This window comes from Hemicordylus capensis, chromosome 15, assembly GCF_027244095.1.
Source record: "Hemicordylus capensis ecotype Gifberg chromosome 15, rHemCap1.1.pri, whole genome shotgun sequence".
In the NCBI taxonomy this organism is placed as follows: Eukaryota; Metazoa; Chordata; class Lepidosauria; order Squamata; family Cordylidae; genus Hemicordylus; species Hemicordylus capensis.
In genome coordinates this window covers 3,410,894-3,424,895 of record NC_069671.1, presented here as the reverse complement: position 1 = coordinate 3,424,895, position 14,002 = coordinate 3,410,894, and the positions used below count along the sequence as shown (strand labels likewise).

Genomic DNA, 14,002 nt, shown 5'->3' with positions numbered 1-14,002 from the left:
TCTCGGCCGTGGGGGGCCCCCGTTGTGTCTCCCCTGGGGCGGAGGGGCGGAGCCTTCTGTGCCCCAGCAAACCCCCAGAGCCCACGCCACGTGACCCCTTTCCCTTGCACAGACACAAAGGAGACTCACTCTGCATTCGGGCAAGGCCAATTGTCCCCGTCTCTCGGTGACTGGAAGCCGGACCAAGTGACTCCCGAGTCGTCCGACTGAAAGCGGTCCCACAGCCGAATGCTGCCGTCGAACTGTGGCAGGGGATGATGGGAGTTGTAGTTGAACGCCCGCTGGACTCGGCCAAGTTTGCCCACCCCCCTAATTTAGAGTGACTGCTGAGTAGTACTATTTAGGTACCTATTTATTTGTTTTTACATTGATATCCTGCTCTTCCTCCAAGCAGGTTATGGCCGGGTTATGTTTAGCCTCACATGACCACCCTGCGAGGTAGAGCAGGCGGAGAGAGAAGTGACGGGCCCAGAGTCACCCGGTGAGGTTCATGTTTGTACGGAGGATTTGAACTCAGGTCTCCCTGGTGCTAGTCCAGCACTCTCATCACTACACCAAACTGGCTCTCTTGGTTTAAATTCCAGCCCGTAGCCTGACAGAGATGCTCCCTAAAGTCTGGTCACATGCCAACCCACACCCCCAGCTGTTTCTGGACTACAACTCCCATAATCCACTGCTGCCACAGTGGACACTAGCCAGGGATTGTGGGGATTGTAGGCCAACATTTGCAGGAGGGCCAAAGCTGAGCAGCCAGATGTTGTTGGACTACAGCTCCCATAGCCTTTGGCCAATGTGGCAGTGGGTAATGGGAGTTGTAGTCCAATAATATCTGGAAAGCCATGGCTGAGAACCCCTAAATCAGGGGTGGGCAAACTTGGCCCACCAGCTGTTGTTCAACTACAACTTCCAGCTGGGGGTGATGGGAGTTGTAGTCCAACAGCAGCTGCAGGGCCACGTTCCCCCACCCTGCCTTAGATTAAAAAGCCGGCCTCATTCCAGATCCTCTAAAACCCCAAATTATAGCCAGATCATCGATCGCCAGGTGCTCCAGCTCCTGCAAAGCAGGGCGCCGTCCCAGAGGGGCCTGCCTTAAGTCCGATCCGGAAAGACATTTCTAAAACAGATCGGCCCAGAGTGGAGCTCCCTGTTCAGTAGCAGTCTAGCTGCTGCTGTGCTGGGTCCGGTCGGGCGGAAGCTGTCGCTGAGCCCGCAACAGACTAGAGCAGCAGCAGCAGTAGCCGGACTCTGGATGCGATGGGTCCCGCCAAGAAGCAGCCAGTCAGAAGACGTCTCTTGGGGCCTGGCAGCAACCCGCCACCTTTCCCGCCGGCTGGCCCCAGGGGTGTGGCTACAACTGAGCAGACCGGTTCAAAGAACCCGGCCCCCCAGCTCCTGAGGGCCCCCCATCTCATGAGGGGTCCCCAACTCCACCCCTCCCTATTTTCTCCATTCTCTCCCTCACTCCGAGGGGCCCCCCGAGAGGGGGGCTACCGGGGCCCCCTCTCCCCTCACTAGCCCATGGTGTGTGAGCCGGGGGCGGCGGGGGCGGGTCCTCGTGGGGCGGGGCTGCCCAGAGTCTTCCAATAGGAGCAGGTTCCCCGGGGCGAGCCCTTCCCTTCTAAAAAGCGCCGCGATGGGCAGGGAGGGTCCATTCATTCCCGGAGAAGCGCTCGAGTGCCCGCGCTGGTCGCCGGCGAGGCCTGCTTGGCTAGTGACGCGATGGCTCCTTCGCTCCCGCTGCTGGCCGCCCTGCTCGCCTGCTTGGCGCTGCTCGGCGGCGCCCGCGGCTCGTGGAGCCGAGCCAACACCTTCTGCCACCTGGCGCGCGCCGCGGGAGGAGCCCGCAGCCGCCTCCTGAGCTTCGTGTGGCGGCGGCCCGACGGGGCGGCCCCGGTGCTGGTGCAGAGCGCCTGGGACGCGCAAGGGCGCCTGCTGCGGTGCGCGGCCCGCGTGGAGCGCTCCCTCGACGGCGCGGCTCTGGCTTCCTCCTGCGCCCGGCGCCGGCGCGGCTCTTTCGGGCGCGCCTTCTGGGGGCCGGAGCTGCGGGGCCAGCTGGAGGTCCTGGAGGCGCAGAAGGCCTCCTGCGAGGGGTGGCCGGAGCTCTCGGCGGGTCCCGCGGGGGTCCAGCGGACGCCCGCGGAAGGGCTGGCGGGACCCGAGGCGGAGTCGGGGCCCCCCAAGAAGCGCGTCCGGCGCGGCTTTACCATGCCCGGGACGGTTTGGTGCGGAGCTGGGGACTCGGCGGGCAACTTCTCTGAGCTGGGTAAGGCTGCTGCTCGTCCGGTCGGTGCATTTCGCTGGGGGCGGCAGGGTTTGTTTTAAGCTCCCACGCACGCACGCACTGCAGAAAAAGCCAATCAATCCCCAATCTGTGAGCACCTGCGGACTTTTTCTTAATTGGAAAAGAAAAGCGCGAGAGGGAAGGAGAAAGGACAGAAAAGAGACGGAGAGGGAGGGTGGAAGAGAGGGTGCGGAAAGAGGAGAACGCAGGTGCCTTGCAAAGGATGGATGAGGAGGTTGTCTGACTAGGACATTTTCTCTTCCCTCCTTCCATATTCCCAACTGCACAAAACGTGTCCAGATGCACATAAAAATAAACCTTTGTGGGTCTGTCGCCAGTGAGCCCCGTCGGAAGGAGGCAGCTGATAGCTGGCGCCAAGACAGGGGGGTCTCCATCTTGGGTCCCCAGATGGACTACGGCACCCATCATCCCCGGCCGTTGGCCACTGTAGCAGGGGATGATGGGAATTTTAGTCCCACAACAGCTGGAGGGACGGCGTTTTGCAGCCCAGCCTTAAGGCCCTCATCCCGTGTGTGCTTACCTGGTAGTAAGCCACCTGGGACTCTATGGGGCTTACTACTTCAGACTAAACCGGCAGTGACCCTTGGGAGGGGCAGTGCTGCTGGAACTGACGTGGTTAAAAGAGGCAAGCAGGGCATGCTTTGGGGGACAGCCCCCCCACCCAGTCCCGTTTGAAACTGAAAATTATCCCAGAACTCCAGAAGTTAGGAACATAGGAAGCTGCCATATACTGAACTTGGATTTATTGGCATGCTCTTAGGCAAGAACCGATCGTATCCCATTCTGAGCATATCTTTAAATGAAAGCACGGGCCGTAATTAAGAAGCATTTTTCTGGAGGGTCTTAATTAATTAATCCTATTGGCGTGTCTGGAAGAGACAGGAACAGTCTTGGCATTCAGTGGTTTGTCAGGAATTGGCCCGGTTTCTCAAGCTTTCATCACTTCTGAACAGAAGAGTCTCTTTTGCAAGAAGAGTAAGAAAAAGCTCTCATCAGCAGCGTCTTCTGTTTGATGCAACCTCCAGCTGTTACTAGCCTGTGAATCTGTAGGCAGATGCTGTCACTCCGTGGCATATCATCCCTTGCGCATGCTGAAGGCTCCAGATCTCAGTCCCTGAGATCTCCAAGGAAGCCTTCTGTTCACAACTTGAGAACGCTGCTGCCAGTCAGTGCAAACAATACTGAGCTTGTTTCAGGAAGTGTCAGACTCTGTATGCAGCAGCTGAATATGTTCATCAGCCGCTTAGCGAGCACACAAGCTGAAGCTTCTGACTCTAGTCTGAAGTTGGGCAATCACTCTTAAAGTGGAGGCAGAAGTTCTGGGAGAGCTTTCAGTTTCAAAGGCAGAAGTGTCCACTGTTTGCCTTTTCCCATTGCTTGTTTCACAGTGGGGCAACTGGGGCCCCCTTGGGAAGCTGATGGCCACAATGGTCTGCCCTGGCTTGCATTTGGGGCGGCTCTGGGGAAAATACCTGCATGCCAAGTTCCCTCCCTGGCATCTCCAAGGGAGGGAGAGCTGGTCTTGTGGTAGCAAGCCTGAATTGTCCCCTTTGCTAAGCAGAGTCCACACTGGTATGCATTAGAATGGGAGACTGCATAGGAAGCTGCCATATACTGAGTCAGATCATTGGTCTATCTAGCTCAGGATTGTCTACCCAGATTGGCAGCGGCTTCTCCAAGGTTGCAAGCAGGAATCTCTCTCAGTGCTATCTTGGAGATGGCGCCAGGGAGGGAACTTGGAACCTTCTGTTCTTCCCAGAGCGGCTCCATCCCCTGAGGGGAATCTCTTCCAGTGCTCACACTTCTAGTCTCCCTTTCATATGCAACCAGGGTGGGCCCTGCTTAGCTAAGGGGACAAGTCATGATTGCTACCACAAGGTCAGCTCTCACATGTGTGAATGAACACTGTAAGACATTTGGGGCCTCTCTGGGAAGAGCATCTGGATGCTTCCATGCAGAAGGTTCCCAGTTCCCTCCCTGGCAGCATCTCCAAGATAGGGCTGAGAGGGACCCCTGCTTGCAACCTTGGAGAAGCTGCTGCCTGTCTGTGTAGACAATACTGAGCTAGATGGACCAAGGGTCAGACTCAGTAGAAGGCAGCCTCCTGTGTTCCTGTGAGTTGCGGTCTAGTGTCTACAAAATGTGAAGAATTTGTGTGTCTTTCTGTCCTCTAGCACTCTTGCCTTCCTGTATCCTCACCAATCTCGGTCATCCACGCAGCATGATTGTTCTTTAACAAGGTTCTCGGTGTTCCCATGAGTGTGGATTGCCTTGGGAATTGTGTTTGACCACACTTGTGTTCAGGGTGTCTGTTAGGCAGTGTTGTTGTCGGTTGCTACACTACAAGCAATGCGTAAGCCACATCTGTCCTTGGCACGGCGGGTCTCACGGAGAGCACAGGTCTTCTCAGTACACCACTATCTTGGTATTGTGTAAGCTGTGATGTCATTTTGCAAGCGGACAGCACAAACAAAAGCGGATAGGGAAAGAGGATTCAGTGCACTGCAGTTACATGCAAGGAAGCTAGTCTGTGTGTGGCCGGGGTCCTTTGTCCAAATGGTCTGCTTTGAAACTCCCAAGGAAGTGTCGAGGGCTTTGGCTGCAACTTTGTCAGAGTAATTGGCTAGTACTTTGTCAAACTGCTGGGCGGTGTTGACTCTTGGCTCTTTGTGGTGTCCATAATCAAGGGCATTATGCTGTCCAGACTCACCCCTTCTCTTCATTGTCTGCTGTGTGAGCAAACTTTGAAAGTTCTTATGAATTGCACCATTGTTGGCATAAGAACACAGGAAGCTGCCATATACTGAGTCAGACCCTTGGTCTATCTAGCTCAGTATTGTCTTCACAGATTGGCAGCGGCTTCTCCAAGGTTGCAGGCAGGAGGCTCCCTCAGCCCTATCTTGGAGATGCTGCCAGGGAGGGAACTTGGAACCTCGATGCTTTTCCTAGAGTGGTCCCATCCCTTAAGGGGAAGAGCTTACAATGTTCATGCATTGAGTCTCCCATTCAAATGCAAACCAGGATGTCTCCTGCTTAGCAAAGGAGACAAGTCATGCTTGCTACCACAAGACCAGCTCTCCTGGTCTTGTCGTATCACTTGGTTTGGTCCTGAGCAGCATCGGGACCAAACCAAAAAGCCATACTTGGGCTGCTCTGTCCACTTCCTGCCAACCTTCATGCAGACACAGACCCTGTTTATGAAGCAGAGTCAGGCAGTTTGGTCCATCTAGCTCAGTATTGTCAACCCTGACTGGCAGCAGCACTCCTGGGTTTCAGGCAGGAGTCCTTCCCGGCCCTACCTGGGAAAGCTGCCAGGGATTGAACCTGGGACCTTTGGTATGCAAAGCTAGCGATGATGGTGTGGGTCTTGGTGTGATTCTGGCTCCTTCGGTTGCAGGGGTTTTCCAGGGCCCAGACGTGTGCTGCAGAGAACATGACCAGTGCGGAGGCCAGATCCCTGCCTTGGGATACAACTACGGGATGCGCAATTATCGCTTCCACACCGTCTCGCACTGTGACTGCGATGCCCGGTGAGTTCTGCGTGATGTGGTGCTGTGATCGTTTTAATTTAAGTGGCGTACCTCTTTCCCTCTGGGCCACCACCTTCAGTCGAGACGCTTAGATTCAGAAGAGCCTTCCGGGCTGGTTACCTTAATGGCTCCCAAGCAAGTGATCCAGCCTTACTAGGTTGGGAAGCCGTTTCTTCAGGAGCTCGACACAAATCCAGGGAAGGAAGGAAGAGAGGAAGCTGCCATAGCTGATGCATCTTGCACAGGCCCCTGCAGGCTTGCTTTATGGCTTAGAGTTACCCCTGCTAACTGGGCAAAGAGGCACCTTTTAAACGTGGCGATTCTCTGTATTGAGCAGGGGGAGAACAACTGGCTCTACCCGTCCCCAACACAGCATCCCTCCAGTGGCTGTTGCTGGTGTCTATCTTAAATTTATTTTAGATTTTGAGCCCTTTGGGGACAGGGAGCCGCCTTGTTTGTTTGTTTGTTTCTCAATTTGAACTGCTTTGGAAACTTTTGTTGAAAAGCGGTATATAAATATTTGTTGGTGTGTGTGTTAGAGAGGGTCCAGGATTAGGTGCCCCTAGTCTTGGGGCTTCTCTATGGAAAAGAGGACTGTACCTTTTTTTAAGAGGTGCCCAGAAGAGGGTCTTTCAGCAGGTGCTGCTTCCTTCCCTGCCAAAATGCAGTGCTCTGCCTACTGCACGACACAGCCTTACAACTTTCTTACAGCTTCCCCCTGGTTCTTAACGCTCCCCTGATTCCTTTCGACAGGTTCCGGCACTGCTTGATGAATCTGAACGACACCATCTCCAACCTGATCGGTGTCAGCTTCTTCAACCTGTTGGAAGTCCCCTGCTTTGTCCTGGAGGAGAGCGAGGAGTGCCTGGAGTGGCATTGGTGGGGCGGGTGAGTGGCCCGCCTCCCTGGAGCATTCTGGCTGTGTGCAGCTGGCTTTCGCCTGATTGGTCAAGTCCAAGGCTGGCTCTGTCTGATAGGCCAGGGGCGGCCAACTTGAGGCGCTCCTCCTGTCTCATCCATATACAGGTGAAACTCGAAAAATTAGAATATTGTGCAAAAGTCCATTAATTTCAGTAATGCAAATTAAAAGGTGAAACTGATATACATGAGATAGACGCATTACATGCAAAGTGAGATAAGTCAAGCCCTAATTTGTTATAATTGTGATGATCATGGCGTACAGCTCATGAAAACCCCAAATCCACAATCCCAGAAAATTAGAATATTACATGGAACCAAGAAGACAAGGATTGTAGAATAGAACAATATCGGACCTCTGAAAAGTATACAGTGTACTGTGCTTGATTGGCCAGCAAACTCGCCTGACCTGACCCCATAGAGAATCTATGGAGCATTGGCAGGAGAAGGATGAGAGACATGAGACCAAACAATGCAGAAGAGCTGAAGGCCGCTAATGAAGCATCCTGGTCTTCCATAACACCTCATCAGTGCCACAGGCTGATAGCATCCATGCCACGCCGCATTGAGGCAGTAATTGCTGCAAAAGGGGCCCAAACCAAGTACTGAATACATACGCATGCTTATACTTTTTAGAGGTCCGATATTGTTCTATTCTACAATCCTTGTCTTCTTTGTTCCATGTAATATTCTAATTTTCTGGGGTTGTGGATTTGGGGTTTTCATGAGCTGTACGCCATGATCATCACAATTATAACAAATTAAGGCTTGACTTATCTTGCTTTGCATGTAATGCATCTGTCTCATATATCAGTTTCACCTTTTAATTTGCATTACTGAAATTAATGGACTTTTGCACGATATTCTAATTTTCCGAGTTTCACCTGTAAGACAGGAGGAGTGCGTCAAGTTGACCGCCCCTCACCTATCAGACAGAGCCAGTCTTGGACTTGACCAATCAGGTGAAAGCCACCAGTACATAGCCAGAGCTCTTACCTAGCTTATCTATCCATGGCTACTTGTCTGGTGGCTATAGGCCACCTCCAGCCTCAGAAGCAGGATGCCTCTGAATCCCAGATGCAAGGGAACCACAGCCAGGGAGAGGGCGTGGCTTCGGCCAGCCAGGGTAGCGTAGTGGTTAGAGTGTTGGACTAGGACCGGGAAGACCCGAGTTCAAATCCCCATTCAACCATGAATTCCTGCCTGCAACCTTGGAGAAGCCGCTGCCTGTCTGTGAAGACAATACTGAGCTAGATAGACCAGTGGTCTGACTCAGTATATGACAGCTTCCTATGTTCCTATGAAACTCACTGGGTGACTCTGGGCCAGTCATGTATCTCTCAGCTTATCCTACCCCGCAGGGTGGTTGTGAGGATAAAATAAGCATGTACTGAGCTCCTCGGAGGCAGAGTGGGATAGAAATGTAAAAAATAAATGATTCTCAGCTACAATAAATTATGTCTGCAGATATCCAGAGTGGTAAAGTGTGCCATCGAGTCGGAGTCGACTCGTGGCGACCACAGAGCCCTGTGGTTGTCTTTGGTAGAATACAGGAGGGGTTGACCATTGCCTCCTCCCGCTCAGTATGAGATGATGCCTTTCAGCATCTTTTATATCGCTGCTGCCTGATAGAGGTGTTTCCCATAGTCTGGGAAACATACCAGCGGGGATTCGAACCGGCAACCTCTGGCTTGCTAATCAAGTCATTTGCACCCCGGTTCTAGTCCAGCACTCTAACCACTACACCACACTGGCTATTAGGAAGCTGTTCCAGTTTGTAGAGCCTTCACAGCTGCCGTGGCACGTGGAACTGGGGTGGAGAGAGAGGCAGCCCCGGGGGGGTTGGGAAGGGGGGAAAGAGACGGCAGTGTTCATGGAACACCCCGCTCAATTGCATCTGTACCTGACTTGCAGGGTGGTGGTAAGGCTCCGTTCGCCCCTGCCTGGGAGATTCTGGGGATGGGAGGCTGAATGGGTCTGTGGAACTGCTGGCCTCATGCCTCTCTCCCTTGCCAGGTGTAAGACGTACGGCCCTTTGCCCACGGCTCGCTTGGTGGAGCAGAGTCAGTATCACGTTTTGCCACTCGGCGAGGGACCTGACCCGGCTTTGCCTCCGCCCCGCCCTGGGAGGCGCAGGGGCAAAGGTCGGAAGCACGGCTGGAAGAGCCGGAAGCGTCTGGGTCAAGAGGCTACTGAAGTGCAGAGGCTACATCCGGAACCTCCCAAGGTCCAGAGCTCCACCACTCCACTGATCCCAGTCTCCAAGCCGCATCTGCTGGTCCCTGTGAACCCAAGGACTACCCCCATTACCAGGGGAACAGCTCCCTTGCGGCCCAATATTGGGGCAACGACAGAAGCAGGCCTGTTGAAGACGGGTGTTGCTCATGCAACAGAGCAGCCAGGGGTCCAGCGTGTCCCCACGGAAGAAGCAGGACAGCCCGATGAGACAGTGACGGAGAGAAAGCCGTTCACGAGAATCCATGGGCACAAACATACCACTGCACCAGATAAGCAAGGTGAGTGACCCACTGTTGAGCGGAGTGTGTGTGTGTGTGTGTGTGTGTGTGTGACGGGGCTGCATTTAAGGAGATCTCCGCTGCAGAATTAATTATGAATAATATAGAGATAAATATATTTTCTCTTGTATCTTTATGTGATACAGAATCTGTGGAACCCGCTGCCACAAGATTTGGCAAGGGTTAAGATACTTCTGAAGGGGCACCTGACAAAGTCATGGAGGGAGAGAGGTTTCTTACTGGCTATTAGGCATTGATGGCTAGGTCAGAGCCTCCATGGTCAGAGGCAGAATATCTCTGATTGACAGGTACTTGGGAGAAGCAACAGCAGGAGAGGGCTCTTGCCTTCATCTCCAGCTTGTGGGCTTCCTGGAGGCATCTGGTGGGCCACTGTGGATGCTGCTCTAGATGGAACTTTTGAACTGATCCAGCTGAGATCATCTTGTGTTTTTCACACTCTTTATTTTTATTTTACATATTTATTAAATACTAGACCTCGGATTTGACCAATGGTAATCATTGTTGGACCTAAACCTACTACCAAAAAGAGAGACTTCTCTACATAATGCATAATTATCTTGTGGCATTGAGTTCCGCCAGATGCAGCAAGGGCCATTCGCTTTCTCTTCAAAAAGAGATTAGTTGCCATCACAGAGGAGGATAGCTTTATCAGTGGCTAGCAACCAGGAGGGCAAAATGGAACCTCCAAGCACCGAGGCAGCGTACCTCAGAGTGGCAGGTGCTGGCTGCAAGCCACAGAGGAGGGCTCTTGCTTTTCACGCCCCGCTTGTTGCTGGCTTTCGTTGGAAGCACAAGCCTCCTCCTCCTTGGGCTTGGGTCTGAACCCACCCAGGGCGCTTTCCAGAGTAGACCCTGCAATGGGGTCACGGCTTCCACACTTCCTGTGTTGTGACACCACAGTCCCTACATGGACAGCCGGGTGCCGTTCACATTGCCAATGCCTTGTCTCGGATTTAATCGCTGCGATAGAGGGCTAGGACGTCGTACATCCGGCGTAAGGAAGTTGCTGTTTTGGGGGGTTGTTAGTTTCTGCGAGACTGCTCCCCCTGCTGGGCGCTTTGCTATTTACATATTTGAATGCCATTTGCCGCTGTTGAGTGACAAACTTGGAAAGCGTCCGGGTGGTTGCCCCAACATAACGGCTGCCCCTTTGCCTCCCCAGCCCCGTCGCGGAGCTGCAGCTGCTACAGGCGCCTGGATCAATGCCCGTATCGGATCTTGCCCTACGAGGTCAAATACCAGCTGAACAATGCAGATTCTCGCACCCTTTTCCATTGCAACTGCACCCGCAGGTGAGTTCTGCCCCTCTCACCCTTACCCGGAGCAGAGGAGGGTGCCGGCTAGAAAGGTGCGGGAGAGGTGTTGGCTGGGTCCTGAGCTGTTTTCTGCCTGCAGGCTGGCCCGGTTCCTGCGCAAGACGAAAGGCCCCAACGAAGTGGAAGGAGAGGTCCTGTCTGATTACGTCTCGTCCTCTTGCTTCATCCTCCAGAGCCCACCAGGTTGCATGGAGGGGGAGGAGGAACAGCCCAAGTGAGTGGTGGTTGTGGGCCCTGTGGGTAGGGGGTGGGAGGCCAGAGCCTTTTTAGGGGTAGGGGCAAGGGGCAATTACCCCATCCAAAGTATGGTTCAGCATTTGAAATGATTCCATTCTTTTCATTCAGACTTATCACAGAGCTCAATGCCTAGAACATCATTTGAAATGATTCCATTCTTTTCATTCAGACTTATCACAGAGCTCAATGCCTAGAACATCATTTGAAATGATTCCATTCTTTTCATTCAGACTTATCACAGAGCTCAATGCCTAGAACATCTGCTTTGAAAGCAGAAGGTCCTCAGTTCATTTCCTGGCAGCATCTCCAGGTAGGGCTGGGAGAGGCTCCTGCCTGAAATCTTGGAGAAGCCGCTGACAGCCAGGGTAGACAATACTGAGCTAGACGGACCAATGGTCTGACTCAGTAATATTATTGTGACTTGGGGTGATGGGAGTGGTAGTTCAGCAACATCTGGAGAGCCACTGTTTGGAACCCCCTGGCGTAGGGGAATGATACAAGTGTATTTTTGTCTTATCTGAACAATAATATTTGTTTTTAGAGTCATCTTTTCTTTCCTCTATTTCTCAACCAACTATGTCAATCTTGAAAATTAATTTTTTGCATCATCATGTGAGGCCCCACGCTATAGCGTGCCCCCTAAATCCAGCACTCTCCCGCCCCAGTTAAAAATTTCCTTGCTCGGGGAAAAATGGCTGAAAATTCAACTATGTAGGTCACATCTGACCATGTAGTGGTGATCTTCTTCCTCTAGATGGCAGCACTCGATCACCCTGGAAAGAAAAGGTTGTACTGATATAAACGCATTTTTTGCAGCGTTATAAGGCTCCTATTGCTGGAGAGGCCAGGATCCGAACCGGGGACCTTGCACATGCAAAGCAGGCACTCTGCCACTGAATTAGCCTCCTCCCCAGAAGTGGGCACAGTTGCTGGCTTATGGGAATGATGGATTCCAGCCCTCACTCCCACCCCCAAGCCCTATTCAGACATTACGTTGCACACTTGTATGCCATACAGATCTGTACACAGGTACAGTTATTCACATGCTATGCTGAACACAGGCACCACTGAGGCTGAGCAGATGGTGGTTTGCCTGAGGTGGCAGCAGCAAGGCAGGCTGGGGTGTTGGTCCCTGCCAGCACCCGCTTCTTGGCTACTCCAGCACCCCGGGGGGGGTGTGTGTGTGCCAGAACCCAGATCAAGGCCAATTACTTGCTGACCTCACTTTAGTCTGGGGGGTCACAAATGTGAGTCTCCAGGTACTGTGGGACTACATTTCCCATCATCCCCAGCCCCGTTTGGAAAACCAAGCTTGAGAACCTATTTTCTGTGAGCCATGGACACAAATGTGGGCACAGGTGCCACTCCCGCCCCAGCATTTGAGGGGGAAAGGAAAAACTGTGCCATTGGTGTCGACACGTGGTGACCATGTGGCTTTCTTGGTAGAATACAGGAGTGGTTTACCATTAAGAGATGGTGCCTTTGCCATGATCACTGAATTTGCCTCCAGCACCTTCCTATATCATAGGTGACTACAAATATATATCTACTAGGCGCAGTCTGGGAAGCACACCAGCAGGGATTTGAGCGAACAGCTTCTTGCTCCCTAGTAAGGATGTGCGAACAGGTTCAATGTTAAACCGGTTCAGTTCAACTGTTTGGGGTCGAACCGAGCCACCGTGTTCGGTCTGACCCAGGACCAAGCCCCCTGGGGGTTTGCAAGGCGTGTGGGTTTTTTAAAAAAAAAAAAAAAAACTTACCCCCTCTGGAGGAGTTGTCCGAGGCTGGGGGGGGGGGGTCCACAGAGATTCTCCTTCCCCCTGCTGGCCTCCCTTATGCCATAATCTTCATGGTGTGGGTCAGCAAGCTGGCTCCATGCAGACCCCTACGCCCTTGGCAAGCTGAGGGGGCCCCCTTTATTTTGCTGGCCTCCCCCATCAAACCTTACAAACCACCTCTTCCATCTTCTCCCCCCACCAAAAGGGTTAACCTTTCCCTCTGTCTGTGCTCTGGGTCACGGGGGGGCGGGGCGGGGCGCTGCCCAGGCTCATCCAGCTCTCCTTTTCCCGCCCGCAGTTGCATTGACGTCGGCCGTGCCATCCTGACCCCCGCCCGGCACCTCACCAACCGGCTGACACGGAAGCGTGTGGGCCCGTCCCTCAAGGTGAAGCGGCAGGAGCGGACTCCCGCGAGCCAGCCTCTTCAGCTGTTTGAGAAGTGCCTGCAGCTAGCACGGGCTGCACGCCATGCTGTGCCCCCCTGAACCGGGGGGCAGAGTCTTCATCTGGACAGTGGGGGGGGGCAGCTAAGCCAGGCCCCGGTGGACTGAGCAGAGAGCGCTTCCCCTGTGGAACTTGCACACCACAGGGCCTGGTGCGGTTGGAGGGTGGGTCCTCTGAGGGCCTACTCACCTGTGGTGTCCCCGAGAGTGGAAAAGGAAGGCAGCAGTGTTAATACCCTGAGGTCTGATTGAAGCGGTGCTCTCTGTCTGCCCCTGGCGTGTTGAGGTGGACCCCTCACCTCAAGGCAAGGCTATCGTACAAGCCGGAAGCCAAGCTGAGCATCTGTGGAACTCCCCACCACTGGCTTTCAGTCTCCAGGCAACCACTGTGAACTACCAAGAGTCTGCTCTGTGGCTGTGGGGTGACCTGGCCTATCTCCAGGGAATGCAGGCTTGTGGCCCAACCCTTGGGTCATTTGGCATCCCTCCACAAGGATGAAGGTACTACTGCGTGATGGGATGGGGGAGTCTTGGACCCCCGCGGAGTCCTCCTTGGTCTTGGGCCATGACGCTACTCCAGGTCTAAGCAGAGTCGGATGCGGAAGCTCCTCTTGCATGAAGGACTATTGCAAGAGGAGTTGTTCCTGAGCAAGCTCTTGAAGGCACCTGCTGATGGTTTTCTCTTTACCCCCTTTAACTTGCCCTACACTCCTCTGGCATGTACAGTGGGGTCAGGCACTCTGCAACTTGCCTCTAACTTATTACGTGGGTCCGGCCCGGCTCAGGGCCGCCAATAAAGTAGTAATAAAGATGGTTTCCTTTGGGGGCCGCGTGTTGGGCCTGTGTGTTTTCTAAGGCAACCCTGTTGAAAGGAGCTCAGATCCCATCAGCGTATATGTGAAGTTGGGGGGTTTTTTGCCCGAATGTGCATCACTTTACAC

At 53.5% G+C, this 14,002-nt stretch overlaps 1 protein-coding gene across 1 annotated transcript; it reads left to right on the top strand.

The window, feature by feature from the left end:
* The first annotated feature begins 1,618 nt into the window (after positions 1–1,618).
* Positions 1,619–13,887, top strand: PLA2G3 (phospholipase A2 group III). The gene is made up of 7 exons (XM_053279893.1): positions 1,619–2,263; positions 5,700–5,832; positions 6,586–6,720; positions 8,767–9,266; positions 10,450–10,579; positions 10,683–10,817; positions 12,917–13,887. The coding sequence occupies exons 1-7, from the start codon at positions 1,720–1,722 to the stop codon at positions 13,101–13,103; spliced, it is 1,764 nt and encodes a 587-aa protein (XP_053135868.1). The 5' UTR covers positions 1,619–1,719; the 3' UTR covers positions 13,104–13,887.
* Positions 13,888–14,002: the final 115 nt, after the last annotated feature.